Below are 19,076 nucleotides of genomic sequence, written 5' to 3'. Positions count from 1 at the left end.
TTTTTTTTTTTTTTTATGACGATTTACCACATTTGTGGAAGGATTGACATAACAGGTGACTATCACCTCTTCAAAGATGTCAACCCCGAGACTGGACTGTAAGGCTTGAACCACTCACACCGGGAAGGCCCCCTACTCTTTTCGATAAGTGCGGTGGGTTCTTTAACGTGCGTGGGGTGTGGCTCTCCCAAACACGGGACCTCCATTTAACGTCCTATCCGAGGGACGTCCCTAGCCGAAGCTAGGTACTCATTTACACCTGAGTGAAGTGAGGAAAGTCGTGTAAAGTGCCTTTCCCAAGGGCACAAGATCGGTGACATGGGCAAGGTTCGAACCCACGACCTCTCGGGTGTGAGCCGAACGCGCTACCGACTGCGCCACACGACCCCACACTTTCCCAAGGGCACAACGTCGGGGTGCATGTTCAGACATTTCCCGGGTACGACTCGGAATCGAACCCGAGTCTCCCGGTTCACAGTCGATTGCTCAAACCACTACACCACCCGACGCCCCGGAGGATGATTTGCCCTTTTTCAGGAGCTGTTAAGAAATTTAATGTTGGTCAGTGAGTACCAGAAATAATCGATATCCACTCCAATCTAGTAGTAGAAGTACAGCACTCTGGTGTTAATAGGCCAGACAATACTCAATGACAATGTTCAAGCCGAAAAAGTACCAGGTAGCTTGATGGTCAGTATTGCCTATTAACGGAAGGCCTAGGAAAAAAATGTTGTGTTTCCTGTTTCCTGTTTCAGTCCTGAAAAATTTAGGGTTGTCTTTTTCCTATTTTTAGACTTTGGCAATCTCTAGTAATTTAACTTATTATATAATAAACAATTTAATTTTTTCATGAGCACACTTCTATTTTCAATGTCAATATGTTCAAAATTTGATTGCACAACGTTTAATCACTCAGGTGTCAGATCATAGAGCTAGGAAAGGTTGATAAGCTTGAAAAAATTATGTCCATTGTAGAGCTACACAAAAAAAGGCTATAGATGATCAGCAGTTTTTTCTAGGGTCAGTCAGGAAACAGGTAACATGTACATTCTTTCCTAGGCCTAATTATAGTAAATACCACAAATAATCGATATCCACTTCAGCTCAGTACTAGGTGCACTTTCAACACTTGGGTGTTAATAGCTAGGTGCCCAATGTGACCACTTAACAGTTAACTGGCCAGTATATCATGTGACTGGGTAGCCTAATGTTTCATCAATAGCCAAGTGGTGTAAGGCTAGCTGACATGTAGGATCGATAGGTCGTGGGTTTGATCCCCACAAATGTTTAATTGGTTATTTGGTTATAGGCCACAAAAGATGCACAGTTGACATACACTTCTGGTGTGGTCATGCATATTTGCAATTTACTGGTTATGCATAACAAACAAACAAACAAACAGACTTTAATTTGGGAGTTTTTAGTAGCCTAATGTTTCATCAATAGCCAAGTGGTGTAAGGCTAGCTGACATGTAGGATCAAGGGGTCATGGGTTTGATCCCACAAATGTTTATTTCAAATTGGTTTTGGGTCAGAACAGATGCACAGTTGACACATAGACTTCTGGTGTGGTCATGCCTATAGGCAGTTTACTGGTTATATTATTATGCAAAACAAGCGAACAGGCTTTGATTTGGGACATTTAGATCTCAGTTTAAGCTGAAATCAATTTCTCTAAATTGATAAATAAATGCTAAATTTTCAATCCCTATTTCTTTTCCAGTGTGGCCCAGAAAGGAAAGATGCTAATATTTATCTATTAATAAACAGTGTCTAAAGTATATTAAATTTTTTTTATTAAAAATAATACATGTATATAGAGCAATTTGTCTGTTTTCACTCCCAATCTCAGTTATAAATTCTTTTCTAGTTTAACCCATTAAAAAATGCATGCATCTGCTCCAAATGTCTTGAAAGACGCTTAGCCTAATAACATCATTTACCACAACCCTCCAACCTTGTAATGGTGAATCGGAAATGAAAGTCGTGTGCGTCGGTCCGTTGCAATGCACCCTGGGATCTTAATGCGGGTAATGTAGCGAGGCACCTAATATGCCAATTTTCCGGTGACGATTCCATCTTTGTTTCAGATCAGGCGAAATGCCACATGTGGCAGTTAGACGTAGCGTAACAGAGGCATGAATGTTTAAATTAGAACATGTGGTCTGTACATGTACGAGGGCCTGCAAGGGGGGTCCTGACAACGCTCTACGCTGAATTTGGAGACCTCTCGATTACGCTTTACGATAAATTCCAAGTGGATACAACGCATTATGTAGAATTAAAACAGCGAATACGCTCTGTGCAAAATGCGGAAACTATGCTCTATATTGAATTAAAACGGCCGATTACGCTCTACAGAAAAGGGCATGCTAGCCTCCATGTACTAGTAGGTAGAACGTTCTGCCTGGACTAAGCAGATTTTTGGTAAGAACCGAATGTGACGACTGGCTGTCAGATATCAAGCCAGTAAAAGTGTGTTCAGAAAATTTCATAAAGATATGATCTTTTCCTAATATCTGCTTGGAGATCATGTAGTATTGCTATTATATAAGCCCAAGGTTTTGGGGCACCACAGAACAACCAGTTTTCCCTCACCCTTTTGGGTTTTCTGTTCATTTCACTTAGTGTTGTGTGTTTCTGATATTATCCTCCCGTCTTTTCCATTGCCCACCCCTCTTCCTTCCTTGTTGCACTGTCCCTCTTTGACTAGCTCTCATCATGTTGGTTTTGGCTAGTCCTGATGACCATGACACGTGGCCATACCACTTCAGTATCCGTTTCTTTACTACATGGTAAGGAGGTCTTCTTATGGACCTTACATGTAATTCTCAACATTCAGCAGGTCCCAAAGCAAGGTAATGCTAACCACTCAAGGTCACACATGTACATATACATGTATGTACATGTACTGTATAATACATTATACGCAGTCCTCCCTAGAGGTCTATGATGTTGACACTGTCCACCCGTGTGTTTCTAAGCCTGCTGCTAATGACAGATAACGGTGTGTGTGTGGCTGACAGTGGCAGCTATTCCAGGAGATGGTCTGAGTTCTGGAAGGGATCCAAGGTCAGGATGTCAGTAAGTACAGCTGTTTCTGGGAGCTGGAAGTCTTCCAACAATGTTAGCCTGGGTCTCAGACTGTTTCCAGGGTCTACAGGCCCTGGGGCTCCCTCAACTTTAGCCTGGAAGCCAGACTATTTCTGGTTCTGGAAGAGATCCAAGGTCAGGATGTCAGTAAGTACAGCTGTTACTGGGAGCTGGAAGTCTTCCACTATGTTAGCCTCGATCCAAGAAGAAGAAGAAGAAACTGAGCAAAAACAATATGTTTTCTTAGCATGAACATGAATATGTTTTCCGTGAACTAGGTTGATGGAGTCAACCGAAAATTTGGGGTAAGTCCCAATTCTATATCTAGTGTTGGAAGTTGAAGTTCAGTCTTTATTTCATAACAATATGTTTTCCTTTGGTAAGCATAATAATTTCAGTTAATGATAATGAGACATCATCCATAGAAAATGTAGCCTTTACAGGTTTCTTTCCTCAGACACATCTTAAGGACCAGTTCAGATTGCACCAGACATGTCCCAGACTTACGCTACACCACATGAATGGTAATGTGACCAGAGCTGTCACTGTGAAACACTGCTCAATGTTAACTGTGTTAGGTTACCACAATACGACTGTTCAGTGGGATGGGAGTGGAATTATAAACAGTCTAGCTACACAGTACCAGATTATTTACTAGGATTCTACATATAAAATCCTTAATCTGACCCCATAAAATACACAAGCATCAGAGAAGATTGGTTTTGAATTTAATTTCACATCATTATTATCCCAAGAACCGCGGAATATAATTGATAGAGCCTGCTCCTTGGTATGCCAGACACTCTCCAAAGACACATTAGGTTTTATTGTCACAGTTTCAGTCACAATTTATTAGTTTTCTTAGCAATTACATCAGACACTTTCCTTAGACAGGATCATTATCGAAGAAGACATCTTCACTCAATTCTTGAGTCTGGACAGTTGAGAAAAAGAAGAGGGCCTGCAAGAGGGGGTAGTGATTACGAATTACGCAAAATTTTTGCCGCCGATTATGAATTACGTTAAAGTCTCAGAGCTGATTACGACTTTACCCCTTGCAGCTTATGAACTATTACGAATTACGTTGACTTTTGGGGAGGCTCCCTACGAATTACGAAGTCTAAAAAGGCCTGATTACGCCTTATATAATATTAATTACGAAAAAGGGCATGCAGGCCCTCAATCATTATCGAAGAAGACTTTGTTGCTCAATTCTTGCGTCTGGAAAGTTGAGAAATTGATTGCCAACATTAATCTATCCACATGCATGTCATGTGGCTTCGGTAGAGCTTTAAATTTGTAATTCAGTAAAAATTGATTCCAAAGGGTACCACAGATGTGATTAGTTTTGAAGCAAGCTATATAATGATAAAACAATTCCAATTGATCTTTATTGTAAAGGCACAATGTTTTAGGTTGCTAGATCTTTACTAAAAGTAAGATTTGGAAAAAAATTCCAAACTGGAAGAAAAAAACAGAATCTGAGGAGAAAGTATGTACCAGCTTGGTACACACATGTACAGTTTCAGTCAGGCAATATTGCCCTCTGTTTTGGCTCTTAATTTCTCTCTCACTCCCAAATTTGTTTTGAATACTAGTAGCGCGAGATGCAAGAAATGTAACCTGGTGCACCCTAAATGTTTCCACGTTTACACACAGTTTCCGGGGTGAATAATTTATATACATTGTAAGTCAGATTCAAGTTTTCTTCCTAGCCCTCTGTTTTGTCTTGCTCTCTTTCCTACATTTTCATTTCAAGAAGTCAGAGAACCAACTTGAAGGATAATACATGTATCTTGGTGCAGCCTATAGAAGTGTGTTAATGTTGAAGAGAAGACTGAATTGCCTGTATCCTAGAGCTGATCTTCCTGTTAGCAGGACAAAGTTTTCCTCTTAGTCTTAGCCTTCAAGTCAAGATCTGTTTTCATTAAGAATGTCCTTACCCTAAATTTTCATTTCAAAAAGTCCAAGAACTTAAGATGTAAATTGGTATGGCCTGTAGACAGTTAGTGTATCACTGTTGCAGAGAAGAGAAGATTGAATAGCCTGTATTTTGGAACTGATCTTCACGTTAGTAGGACAAAGTTTTTCTCCTCTTAGTCTTAGCCCTCAAGAATATCCTTTCCCTACATTTTTATTTCAAAAAGTCAGAAAATGTAAGAAGTAAATTGGTATGGCCTATAGCTAGTACTATAAGGTGTTTCACTGTTGAAGAGACGACTGAATGCATGGCCTGTATGCTGATCCTCATCTTAGCAGGACGACTTAATTAGACTTACAATGTAGCCCTCAAGATCTGTTTTTGTTAAGAGCATCCTTTCCCTACATTTTCAGTAAATTGTTATGGCTTGTAGACAGTTAGTGTATCACTGTTGCAGAGAAGACTGAATGGCCTGTATCCTAGAGCTGACCCTCACGTTAGTTGCACGAGGTGGTAGAGTTGTCTGTGATGTTGGTACAGAAGTTTCTCCTTCACTCTCGGATACTGTGTTTCTGGAAGACTTGGGTGCTTTACTCTGACTGGTAACACTACTTGTAGCCCCTCCTGTGCTAGACTTGAGATGGGGAAGACTTCCAGCCTCATCCTGTTGAAACACAAGTTCATAACAAATATTAATGAAACCGGACGGGTATATTATATCACAATCTAGGGTTTGGGTTGGCGTTAGGAAGAGCATCCAGCCTTAAAAAAATCTTGCCTCAAAAAAAGACTTGTACCTGGTGCAAGCACGTCTAACCCCCGGTTGGGGAAAAATGATGTTAAATTCGGTTAAGAAAGAAAAAAAAATCTCAGAGATGTTTAAAAATGTGATAAATTTTCCCCTACAATTGAGAGCTATATATTACATATATTACATATTATACAAGTAAGTAAGTATATTATATGTTAAGTTACATGTAATATAAGGATTGTCTAAATTCAATAATAACCTTTAGCACACTGAAGTAGCAATTTGGCTATTGTTTATGGGTTAGGCAGCAGGGAGTATGGGGTAGGTTAAATAACCTAGAGAAAAAGTGACAAATGTTTGGATGAAGACTTAATAGTGATACTTCTACATGCCTGCAATGCTAGCTGGTATCATGTCAAACAGAGGCGTGATCACTGTCAGCTAAAGCACACAGATTCAGAATTCGGTGGCAGCAAAAGACAGTTACTGTATCAAATTGGTCAGGCAGTATCCATTGGCCAGGCAGTATCCATTGGCCAATGGCTACTGCCTGGCCAATTTGATGCTGTCTTTTGCAGCCAACGAAACCTCTGCTAGGAGGTTAGAATTCTATACCTTTTGTTGCAGGTTGCTTGTTGTGTTTCCTCCACCAGTCTCAGTGTTGCTAGGCTGCGATTTCTGTAACTTTGGCCGTGGCAGCAGCTCTGGCTTTGCACTTGGCTTTGGTCTTGTTATCATCGGTCGACCAGCTTGCCGTAAACCTTTCTCCTGTGGGCTGAACTTATTGCTTTGTTGGTTGAATTTCTTTCCATGATTGTCTGACGCAGTTACCCCACCACTGGTGATGTTACTGTGAACAGTTCGGCTGTTGTCTTTCCCCCTACTTGTAGTTGTAGTTGGTGGTGGTGGCGGTGGCTGTGAAGGTGGCAGGCACCTAGCCAGGCTGGTGTGCCGAGAGAGTTTGCTGAACTGGGTTTTCCTTGAAGTTCCAACTTCGATCTTTTGCGTCTGAACACCTGTTGCAGATGTCTTGTGAGGATTGCTAAATGTTAACCCTAGTCCCTCTCGCTTTCCTCCTTGTTTTGTTGCTGATGTTGGTCCTATGACAGGTTTGTGTACTTGTCCAAAAGTTAGTGGCTTTGGGTGTAACTGGAATTGTCCAGGTCCAACTCTAGGCCTTGGAGGTGGGTTACTTGCAGTTGCACCCTTGTGTGTTTCGGTGTTGCTGCTATTCAGTGGACCCGGCACCTTACCAGACTTTGGGGGAGGGGGTCTGGATGGCACTCTTGATGTCACCACCTTATGTCAATAAGCAATCAATAATTATTGATTATTCCTATTGTATCATGGTTACTTTCTATGTATTACATGCATATTGTTTTACAATTAACTTCTTTATTCAATATTGCTAAAATCAACACAATGTTAACTGCTAGAAAATTAGCACATAGGAGGAGGGCTTATTAGCAAAATTTAGCTGTCTCGGGTTTCCTTTCTCCCCATGCACAATTTTTCATAACAATATTATATGCTTTTGTTGTGTCAACAAACAAACAAACAAACAAACCTTTGTCAGGCCTGCATGGCCACCATTCCGAGGATCCCACTGCTTGTGCTGCCTAGCAAAAGACTGGTCACTCCCTCTTGTACCCACGTTGTTCGGCTGTGCCCCCTTTCCACTAGCCACACGTGGTGGCGGCGGGCGCGTTGGCGGCTTCGATATCCTGTGCATCTGATGACTTGCTCCCCTTCCCCTTGCTGTGTTACCTCTTAAAACAACCGTAGACCTTTGGCGCGAAGAAGAGATGCTCTTCCTCACCCTTTTCCTGTATCTTATGACAAGAACAACCCCTCCAATGAGGAGCATCACAAAAAGGATGCCTAGAACGACTGAGGTGGCATTGTCGCACGTAAGATCTTCCGGATTAATGTCAATAAGTTGCTTCCCGTAAAATTTGCCTGGCGAGTTGCAGGCCATCTGGTGGGAAATAAAATGTTTCGCATCTAACGATGCGTTCATCTTCTTCCTAAAGGGAGCCATTTCGCAATCACAGTGCCAAGGATTACCGTCTATAACCAACATGCGATTAACCGACAACATGGCATCGTGCGCCTCCAAGGAAAGCGTTGTGATCTGGTTGCTTGTGATATAAAGATCGTAAATTTTAACTTTCGACAACGCCTCGACGGGAAACTCCCAGATATAATTGTTGTCCAAGAACAAGTATTCAAGTTGGGTTATACCAGTGAAAGTGTCCGGGTACAGGTGAGAAATTTGGTTGTCTTGAAGACGTATCGTTTCAAGATTGCTTAGTCCAAAGAAGACACGGTCAGGAAGATCAGCTATATGGTTACCGAAAAGGAATAGTCTGTTCAGTTTGTCCAGCCCTTTGAATGCCTCTGGGTCTATGTGACTGATCTTGTTGGTGTCTAAGTAGAGGTATACAAGATTAGGCTGGTTCCAGAACGCGTTAGCCGGAATATCCCATATGCTGTTGTTGTAAAGAAACAACGTGTGTAGTGTCGGTAGCGACATTTCGATTGTAGGAATCTCCGCGAGTTTGTTGTTGCCTAGAAACAGAAACCCGAGACTTGGCAGGTTGACCAGCGCGTCCGGCGAAACGTCGTAGATTCCGTTGTTCCCTAAGCTTAAGAACTCGAGCTTCGGCAAATCGGTTATGGAAAACGATGGGAGGGTTTCAATATAGTTGTGGGAGAGATAGAGGGAGGCGAGTTGATCTAAACCGTGGAAGAGGCCCTGGGGAAGCGAGGACAGGTGGTTGCTGCTGAGGTAGAGCACGATGAGCTGCGGCACAGGTGTGAAGGTGCCCACCTGGACGGTTCGGATGATGTTGTCATACAGGTACAGCTCTTCAAGGTTGTTATACCTGGTGGTAAATTTATGATATTTAGTGATAAACTGATAAAGGCTGATAAAAGATTATGTCAAACATGTGCAATGTATAATGCTGCTACCACTGTGACAGTAACTTGAAATGCTCATGAAAATAACTGATAACCGATTTCTTATATAACGTTATCATTAAAAGTACAGCTCCTAGAGGTTGTTATACCTGGTGATGAATCATATTATTAACAATGATTATAAGTGGCTATTAATTTGATAAATGCTGATCATAATAATCATACAGGTTTCCAGGTAAAACTTGCATATACCAACAACTAGAGTACAGGTATACAGAAAGACTATGTCAAGTTGTGGACATTTTCAAGTATGATATATCAGATTTTGAGAAAGGAAAAAAATCTTGCAGGAAGCTTATAAGAGTCTACCTTGAGGAATCCTGTAGAAGCCTTAGAGATTCTAGGAAAAGGACAAATCTTTAACAGGAAGTCTACCGGAAGTTGGTCATAGGTGTGGGCATGTAGCAGGGAACATTGCAGAGGTTCAGCTGATATTGAATATTACTAGCCCCAGTACAGATACAACTTTACAGAATCATGGAACAATTTTCTTCCATTCCTAATGTGTAAACTGCAAGAACATTGTCAGGAAAAAATTGTCTAAATGAAGACTTTAAGAAAGCTTACTAAGTGTTATATACCTAGAGAGACAATTAATTGACTCTGAACTGAACTGAGCGTAAACCAGCATCAAGAGACCACGTCTAGCTGCGATGCTGTTCTAGATCTCGAGTCAAACAAAAAGCTGACCTTGCGAAGTCCCTCTCCCCCAGGGCTGCAATGCTGTTCTCCTGGAGTCAGACAAATAAATAAACAAACAAACAAACAAACAAAAAGATGACCTTGCAAAGTCCCTCTCCCCAAGTGCTGCGATGCTGTTCTCTTGGAGCCGGAAAGTTGTCATGGAAACCGGCATGTTCCGGGGCACGTTGCGGAGGTTCTTGCCGTAACAGGTACAGGCAGAGGAGCAGTCCCCCTCGCAAGGCGGCGCCGCTCGAGATTCCTTCAAGACAATCAGGAGGAGAAGGAGGGTCTTCAGCCTGGTCTCCATCATGTCTTAGATAGAGCTGCAGGAACAAAAGACATTAACCTTATATATAGTGTTTACTGTTTCTTGAAATTTCAAAGTTTGTTTGTTTGTTTGTTTGTTTTCATGCATTGGCAAGAAAAGACTTTCTTGAATCATGCAAAATTTGTTTTAGAAAATTCACATGGTGTTCACATGGTGAGATCAGTAAAAACAAACAAACAAACAGCAGTTAGCTTATAGTTGTCAGAACAAAGGATGCTATAAATACATGTATAAGGGTGTGACCGAGGCACCACCCTTAAGCTTTATTCTCAGTGCCTCAAGATCAGTAATGATATTGTGCAATATTTTGATCTACATTTTACATGTCTGCACCTACTAGTAAATCTCAGAAATGCAAACAGTTACTGTGATAAGAGTACAAATACAGACACTTACCTTGTAATGGACACTGCCTAGATTTCTGTGCAAGGTTGTATCAGGAGTAAGCTGGAAGTGTGATCAGCATGACGGCAGGGTGGAAGGGGAAGTCATGAGTTCACAGATGAACCTACCAGATAGAGGGAAACGCTGCCCTTATATGTTCCCACGTGGGCCAGACTTCCTGGTAGTTTACTCTGAATCTGTAATCTCCAAGTAGATCTTTTGGTGGCTAAAAAACAGTATCAAACTTTGCAGGACAGTTTTAAATTGGCTGGGCAAATGTATCAAAATATAATGCCACATATTAGATTAGCTGGTGAAGAAAAAGACACTAGTACAAGAAAGAAAGCCACATAAAAATGCTGAAAAGCACATAAAAAGTAAGTAATCTCCAGCTTTGGTGACAAGACAATATCAAATTGGCCAGGCAGTGTCCAATATTCAAAGTTCAACATTTTACTGGCAAAAAAGATACCGACATGAAAAAGAAAGCTCGATAAAAATGTCTAAAATAAGTCAAAAAGTACAAACCAAAGTCGAAACTTTGTTGGGAGAGTTTGACTTCTATAAGTCCAGCCCAGTGTGAACTAGAAGTCAAGGCCGTCTGGCAGAACTTAGGATGTGACGAGCCCAGATGATGCAGACAGATAGCAGTGATCGTGCCCTTATTTGTTCTCACATTTCACAGATCATGCTTCCTGGGTTCAATAGACTGCCTGGGTTCTGATAGACCGGTCACAACTTGAATGTGTGATTGCAGACTTAACCAAGGCATTTATGGATCGATGTTAGTTACAACTGTAACAGTTGCAGATGTGTACTTCAATTTCAAATCCAACTGTCAATAGTTAATATGTAGTTGCAGAAAAGGCTGTCTTCTATATCCTTGGTAGTGGTATAATTAGTTCTGTCAAAAGCCTGCTTTACAAATTCTAGGACATCAAAATCATATGATCACTGACCTATAGCACACATGGAACTTGGGTGGGATCACACGTACAGTACCATGCAGGCACGAGTCACTTGAAGATTGCAGCCTGTGTTCAGGAGGTTATGGGTTCCAATCTTGGTCCAGCAATGACTGTGTTCAGGAGGTTATGGGTTCCAATCTTGGTCCAGCAATGACTGTGTATTGAGAAGATTGTTGGTTCGATCCCCAGTCTAGCAGTGTGTGTTCATGAGCCCATGTTGAGTCTAGCTGTCTGCATTTAGGAGGTCATGGGTTCAAATCCTGGTCTAACACAATCTGGGTCATGATCAGGAAGTTCTGAGTTCAAGTCCCAATCTGGCTGCCCGTCTGCGTTTAGAAACCTGTAAGCTGCTGATTATGGAGTTACTGCAGGGAGGAAGTTGTCTGTCCCATTCTTTTGGCAGGCTGCACTTTAACCTTAGACATGAACCAGACAAATGTGTGTGTCCAATTTGTGAGTTACTAGACTGGGATTGAAACCCATGACCCCCTGATCCTATAGTACTCTAAACGGGTTCCTCTATACTGCAAACCTCATACAACCTTGTACATCAATTACATAATGTATGTAAACTATATAATTACCACAAGTCTGGATTCCAGAGTTGGGATTCTGTTCTGTCAGGAAGTCTGACCTCTGTCCCAGTTTGCATAAGTGGCATCAAAAGTAGGGCATAGTTTAAAGCTAATAACTCCATTTGCAGACCCAATACACTCTTAGCCTGTTATGCAGTCATTACACAATGTACATGTACATGTACATTGTATGTTGTAACACACAGCCAGTGACAGTCATTGAACTACATGTACTCTACTTATAAAATAGCAAAATTACGAACATTACAACTGACAATCTTGTCTGGACTTATGTCGGTGAAGGTTAGACATCCAGGTAATAAGATACATGTACGCCAAAAACAGTTACTCAAGCAACTGGATGATTTTGGAAACGGTCAGACGTTTCAGGTAGCATCCACTACCTTTCATCAGTGACGCTAGAGAGTTGTCAGAAAAGCAGGTTCATATTAGTACCAACTATTGAGTCAGACTTAGTATCTAAGCGTAATACTAAGTAGTGTCCGTGAACCAGGTGACTGAGTTGATCTAGCCCGTGAGTACTGACATGGTATGTGGTACAAAATGTCTGCTACAAATAGTCCAACCCAGGAGGGATCCCAATTAGTCTCGGCTCGTTAAGTCAGGATTAATTACCCGGCACTAATTAGCTGGAACATCTAATTCCCATCAGAATCTTTGGCAATAGTTGATGGAAACGGCTTTTGCTTAGCAGGAGTGAGAAAATAGACATAGTGGTATTGAAAAAAAGATTTAGTATTGGATATAGTTGATGATTCGTCAGTGAAGGTTAGACATCAAATAAGATACGCCAAAAAGCAGTTACTCAAGCAACTGGATATGATTTTGGGAACTGTCAGACGTTTCAGCTACACTGTAGTATCCACTAGCTTTCGTCAGTGACTGAGAGACCAGAGAAGAAATGCAGGTTTATAAGCACAAACTATTGATTGAAAGCTGATGAAATTCACATTTGTTACCCAGTAAGATTCACGTTTAATTTGTTACTCTCGAATGATTTAACTTTATCGCTCAACAATAGAGGGGGCCCCGCAAACCCTTTTCCGTAGAGCGTAATCGGCCGTTTTAATTCTACGTAGAGCGTAGACGGACCGCTCTAATATTTTTGCGTAGAGTGTATTCGGCGATTTAATTCTACGTAATGCGTTGTAGCCATTTGGAATTTGTCGTAAAGCGTAATCGAGAGGTTTCCGAATTTAGCGTAGAGCGTTGTCGGGACCCCCCCTTGCAGGCCTTCATAGAGGGCTAGCATGGGGGTTCACCCACTACATTATCATCACGTGTGTATATGCATATGAATGATTTGGTTTTGCCTTTAAGTTTTGGAACATTAACAAAGCATCATGATGTCTCCCAGTCCGTGTCCAATTAAGAATTGTCTGTGAAAATTGCCCCGTTAAATCTTCACAAAGTAATTAACTTAATCACTCAGGGGTGTAAGACTGATAATGCTTTAACGTTTAAGTTAGACTGAGTGATAGGTGAACAACTCACCGGGTTGGAACTTTGAAACAATTTGTTTTGTGATGATATTGATATATGTGATTATAACCTTTCCTAATATTGCAGTCTTGATATGTCTGTCTTGTATTGTGAATATATATCAGACGATCAATCTCATAATGGTATAATTTCTATAATCATATCTGACTTACAATTTTGTAAAACTTTGCAGATATGACAGAGAGGAAAAGAAGCTGAGAGAAGTCAACCAGATTTATAGTATAATTGCTCATCTACTCATGATAACATGATAGGCAACTCAGACATACCCGTCTTACTTTTGATTTCTTTCCCAGTTTGCAGCCAAGTATGTGGAGAAAAAGCTGATGGAGGCCTGATAGAACAGAGGCTGACATGGCTAAAGAAGAAGACATGGCTAAAACATTCCATTTCTTATTTTTCATTCCTTTTTCCCCAGTTTGCAGCGGAGTATGCTGAGAAGAAGTTGACAGAAGTCTTAGAACAGAGGCTGACGAGAGAAGACGCAGCTAAGAACCACGAGGACCACTTCTCCATCCTCACAGACGAGATTCTCTCCGTGGACAAGAAACTGGTCGCTACAGCAAAAACACAGAACGACGTCGCAGGTAGGGACATCAGACTTTCTTTAAGGCCATGTCAAGTACTCTGTCAAGCTGAAAATAATTGATATTGTTGCATCAAGAACCATGCCTGTGGCTCAAAACGGAACGGTTGCACGGCCGATCCAGCTAGGTCCATTCGAGTGCCCGCCATTGTTTACGCCAGCGCCGACGTCACAGGTCCAGTCGCAGCGCCGCCTAGCGGACAATCGGGCGCTAGCCGGGGAACATCGAGCATGTCAGATATCACCGCAAATATGTGCGGGGTTGGCAGAAACCAATAAATCACCATTTACGAATAGGATTTTAGGTGGAAAGGCCCCAAAACTGAAAGTATTGGATTTGTCCTTTAAGAACTTGCAAAGGCAGGGAGCGGAAAAATGGATGACCAATCACTTCAAAACGTAATCTTGTGAGAGGACACGTGTCTGTAACTCACAGTAACTCTCGTGAGGTTACGTTTTGAAGTGATTGGTCATTAATTATCCTGATTTCCTTGAAAATGTGATTTCTGTGTAATCCTTGTGTTGGAAAAAAAGTTCAACATTTTACTATGATTAGTACGAAAACAGATTAACTTTCCTGTTCTAACTTTTGTCATCCCCCCCCCTTCCAGGTACAACAGCACTGGTGGCATTGCTAGAAGACAACCAGCTGACCGTGGCAAACGTTGGCGACTCCCGTGGCGTTATCTGCGACGCCGAAGGGCGGGCGATTCCGCTCTCATTCGACCACAAACCCCAGATCCTCAAAGAACGCAAGAGGATAAAGAAGGCGGGGGGTTTCATTAGTTATAACGGGGTATGGAGGGTGCAGGGCGTGCTCGCGACTTCCCGTGCCTTGGGGGACTACCCGTTAAAGGACAGGAGTTACATCGTGGCAGACCCGGACATTTTATCGTTCGATCTGAGGGACATCAGGCCGCAATTCATGATCCTCGCCACAGATGGATTGTGGGATGCGTTCAGCAATGAAGAGGCGGTGGACTTTATAAAGGAACGCTTGGACGAGCCTCACTTTGGTGCGAAAAGTATCACGCTGCAAGCATTCTATCGAGGGTCGTTGGACAACATCACGGTGATGGTCGTGAACTTTCGCGTAAAAAAAAACAGGAACGGATTTAGGGAGACATCCGTGTAGCTGGTAGAGTGCTTCTCTTTCTGTGAATAGCTTTAATCGTTAAGTTGCTAATTATTATTCATTTGGAGGAACAGAAAACTCCATACAAAATGTAACCCTTTTTGCCAAGCCTGGCTGGTACACCATCACTGAAATTCAATTGAAGCAAGAAAACAGAAACGATTCAGGGAGATGTCAGTGTACCTGGTTCTTCTCTGAACATCTGTGGATAGCTTCGTTAATTTGGTACCGGTAATTAAACAAAAATTGGATAATTAAAAATCTTCAACCAGTGAGGAACTGCTACTTGAAGCAATGAAACAGGAATAGATTTGGGAGACACCAGTGTAGCTGGTTTAGAATTCTTGTCATTCTGTGAAAAGCTTCTTTACGTTGGCAGTTGTCGTAAGACAAAGAAAATCATACAAAACCAAACCCTTTCTACCTAGCCTGCCATTTACAAAATCACTGAAACACCCTGGATAGTACCCACTAAATAATCGTTGAAGGAAGAAAATCTTAATAGTTCATACAAAACCTGTTCTGTTCATTTAGCCAGACTGTTACAGAAGCACTTATGTCCTTATTTAAAATTGATGTTGATATTTCGTAAGTTAACTGCCATCTGCAATCTAGTTTACTACTAGCCACGTTAAATTTTTATAGCAACTGTTAGTCAGCATTCTTACTGTTGTTTATTAATATGTGGAAAGTAATAATTTTTGTTTAAAAGGGCTGTCATATTAAAAATGGGGAATATGGTTGGTACGTTATTGAAAGAAGTGAAAAGGACTTGAAGATAAATTGTGAGAAATGTTGAAGGTGGTTCAAAACGAAAGTTATCTGTCAGTGAATGATGTTAGGAAATGTGTAGGACTTTACAGACAGATTCAGATATGAATAGTTTACAAGTGTGACAGGTCATTTGGTGATGTGACCAGCTCCAAGGCATGTTTGCCAAGCTGGTGTGTTACGCTGAAGGACGATAGTAATGTCTTTAACAGTTCAGACTGTTATAAGATCAATGTAGCATGTTTGCAGAACGAACTGTGCCTGGGCAAAACCTGGAACATAATTTGCATTTCTAAGGCATGTTTGCAAAGTTGGTGAGTTGTGCTGAAGGACAATGTCTTGAACAGTTCCGACTGTTGTAAGGTCCATGTAGCATGTTTGCAGAACATACTGTGTCTTTGCAAAATCTGGAACATAATGACTGTGCAGTTTTACACTTCCACAGAACGTATTGTTTAAGGTCGTGTTAGGGAATTCAGGGGTGACATCCTGTCTGTAGTTTTGAAATGTTGGGTAGGAAAAGACACAACGGACAAAATCCTGATTCTAATCTCCAAGCAGATCTTTCGGTTGGGTGGCAAAAGACCGTATCCATTGGCCATCCTGTATCCATTGGCCGTCCTGTATCCACCAACCGAAGGCTTTGGTGGCTAATGGACACTCTTCTGGCTAATGGATACTGTCTTGCCACCGAAAGATCTGCTTGGAGATTAACATTGACCAAACGTTAAACAAAAACTGTGTTTTCACGCAAGCGCAGTACGTTCTGCTGAAATGCTTGGTACAGTACGATTAACCTTCTCCCTGCTGGCTGATGCTGAAACCAATACAAATTTGGTGCAAAAAGGCTACCTAAGCGGGCAGAGGGTTAAATTTGATAAAGAGTAGAGTGGAGTCTCCATGTTCGTCTATAAGAAGACATAAAACCTGGAAATTTGATAGTGAAGCTATCAGTTCAGTTTTAGTAGAGTACTGTAATTCACTTTATGTTCTCGGTAGCAAAAGTTCACGGTCTGAGAAAAATGGACATGTTCACAGAACTATATATTCACGGTGGCAACAGGTGCAGGAAAAAGAAAGTCCAGGAATTATTTTGTTAACTGTAATGATAAGTTCACGGTACAGAAGTGACAGTGAAAACACAAATGAACATAACAGTACAATGAAAAAATCAGGAATTACAGTATATTACGATCATGTTACGAGAGCACCGATATTTTATAGCTCAAAAGTAATTTTGATTTCTCTCGACAGAGGGAATATTACACCGTAAATTTCTCCCCTGGTATCGCATAATGTTTGACAAATCATGTTTAATGTTCTTTCGGTGGCGGAGATTATTGAAAGTTGATGTTGTGTGGCAATCAGGTACAAGATGAATTTTGACCTTGAAACTACAAGGTCAAGACGGAGGTTGGGAGGAGTGTGTGACAATCTTAAGATGATGATCAATGGAGGTGTAGGTGACCTTAAGACATAAGGTTTTACAATCATACAATGTAAGGCTTGCAATGGGAAAATTAGGTAATTATTATTAATAATTCTTCAATGAGCTATTTTGAACTGTTACTGTGTATGAACTGTACTTGTTGTCCATGATTGGCAAATTAGCATAATTAATATTGTTATTGTTAATTAGAGCACAGTGAGGCCAATTAAGTTACAACTGCATAATTGTAGAGGCCCATGTGAATTTTTAGCCATAACTAGTCTTAGAACATGGACTTTGTATGTTGCTAAAAGCCATAAATGTTCTCTGTGGTATTTGTTCAATCTATAATGTTATGCATAAAATTACTATAAGTTATTAACAAGAACAAGGGGATTTTTGAAGGAAGATTAGTGGTTTAGCGACGCAAGAGGCAGAAAACAAGGAACACATTTAAGATGTGAATGTGAGAACTTTTTTGCCCAGTACATGTAAATAAATTGTAATGACTCCTGTCGGAAAATGTTAAATTTCAACTTCAAACTCCAAAGTTGCATTTATCAGTATATTACATTGTTTAAAGCATTTTTGTAAGTAAGGGTCAAGAGCAAATGTTGAAAGGCTGCTTCTGTTGATCCCAAAATTTGAAAGATTAAGAAGCTAAAGTGTGATGTTTAAGTAGAAGTCATGTTTAATTTTCATGTAAAGGTCTTAACAATTTGACCTTTTTTGGGGGCTTTACAATTGGTATTGTTGACATTATTGTGCATTTATATAATGCAGCAACCAGTGTCAAGACTTGGATGTAAATTTCTTTCCCATAAACTTTGTGCAGAATGATGTGCTCATTTTGCTTCCCGATGCATTTAGTGTGTTTTAAAAGTTAGAATTGCAAACACTTAATCTGCCTAACAAATCTTTCCCAAAAGTACAATCATGTAATTATGTCTATCAAAAGAATTGGTCCGCACAGCAAACAAGTTACTGAGTTAGACTGGCCGTTTGCGTAAGGGTTGTCTGACAATTTATTACTAAATCCTATTGAGACTGGGCCGGGCATATCAAGTGACATCCGTCATCGCACTTGTCAATGAAAATCTTTGGGGGTAGGGGTTACAAGTTAAGGTAACTCTGTGTACTAGTACATAGTGAAATGTACATGTTTATCCTTTTGCAAACAGTAGGGACTGTGTTAATATAAATTTCATGTTTACAAATCAAAACTCCAAAGAAATCCTTTGCCCTGCCTTGACCATTTACATATTTCATGGTTCCATTTTGTTATGGAATGAAAATAATGTGCAGTAAGTTCTTTATACTAGTAATCAAAGGAAGAAAATGCAAGAATACGGTTGCAAAACTTATGATTCTTTACTAGAAAATCACATACAAGAACTGTACAAAATGCTCAGACCACAAATAGTGTACAAACTGTTCATCATTGCACCAAAAATAGTTCCCACATACATGTACAGCTGCAAATGTCCTCACCTCCATATAATATATTTCCTGGCAACAATAATAAAAACACTGATGTACAAATTAGACTGTATACAGTACACAGCTGAAACTCTTGGTGCCAGACATCCCTCTCAGCAAAACTAAGGCGACTTACGGTAAGCATATCATGTTACCTGTACTGTGTGGACCTGTGAGTTAGGCCACAGCAAGTAAATTTTATGGATGACGTTCTCCACAGATCTAGACTCGCGAGTGGGCAAAAAAACAAGGTTCCTACAGTTTAAAATTTTGACTTAATCATTGTACAAATGGTTTTGATTCAGTGGGAACATCAAAAATATACACAGCATGAAAACATTAAATCAGAGCCTTTCTTGTCTCCTCTCTTTATACTATAGTTACATGTATCTGCCATCCACCTTCTGGCATGGCAACAGACATCTTTGCCCATTTTCGGCATGTTGACCGCTGTCAGAAGGCG

At 40.8% G+C, this 19,076-nt stretch overlaps 1 protein-coding gene across 2 annotated transcripts in view; it reads left to right on the top strand.

Moving 5' to 3' along the window:
- LOC109485747 (protein phosphatase 1L-like) overlaps positions 1-15,523 on the top strand; it is a 26,587-nt gene extending 11,064 nt beyond the window's left edge. For both annotated transcript variants that reach the window (XM_019789421.1, XM_019789422.1), the window contains 2 exons: positions 13,632-13,800; positions 14,411-15,523. In XM_019789421.1, the coding sequence (XP_019644980.1) occupies positions 13,632-13,800; positions 14,411-14,934 (693 nt within the window). In that variant the 3' untranslated portion in view covers positions 14,935-15,523. The remainder of the gene's footprint in view (positions 1-13,631; positions 13,801-14,410) is intronic.
- The last annotated feature ends 3,553 nt before the right edge of the window (positions 15,524-19,076 follow it).

Source organism: Branchiostoma belcheri, unplaced genomic scaffold (assembly GCF_001625305.1).
Source record: "Branchiostoma belcheri isolate BF01 breed outbred unplaced genomic scaffold, Haploidv18h27 scaffold78, whole genome shotgun sequence".
In the NCBI taxonomy this organism is placed as follows: Eukaryota; Metazoa; Chordata; class Leptocardii; order Amphioxiformes; family Branchiostomatidae; genus Branchiostoma; species Branchiostoma belcheri.
Note: the sequence above shows the minus strand (reverse complement) of the source record. Positions and strands in the feature narration are given on the sequence as shown.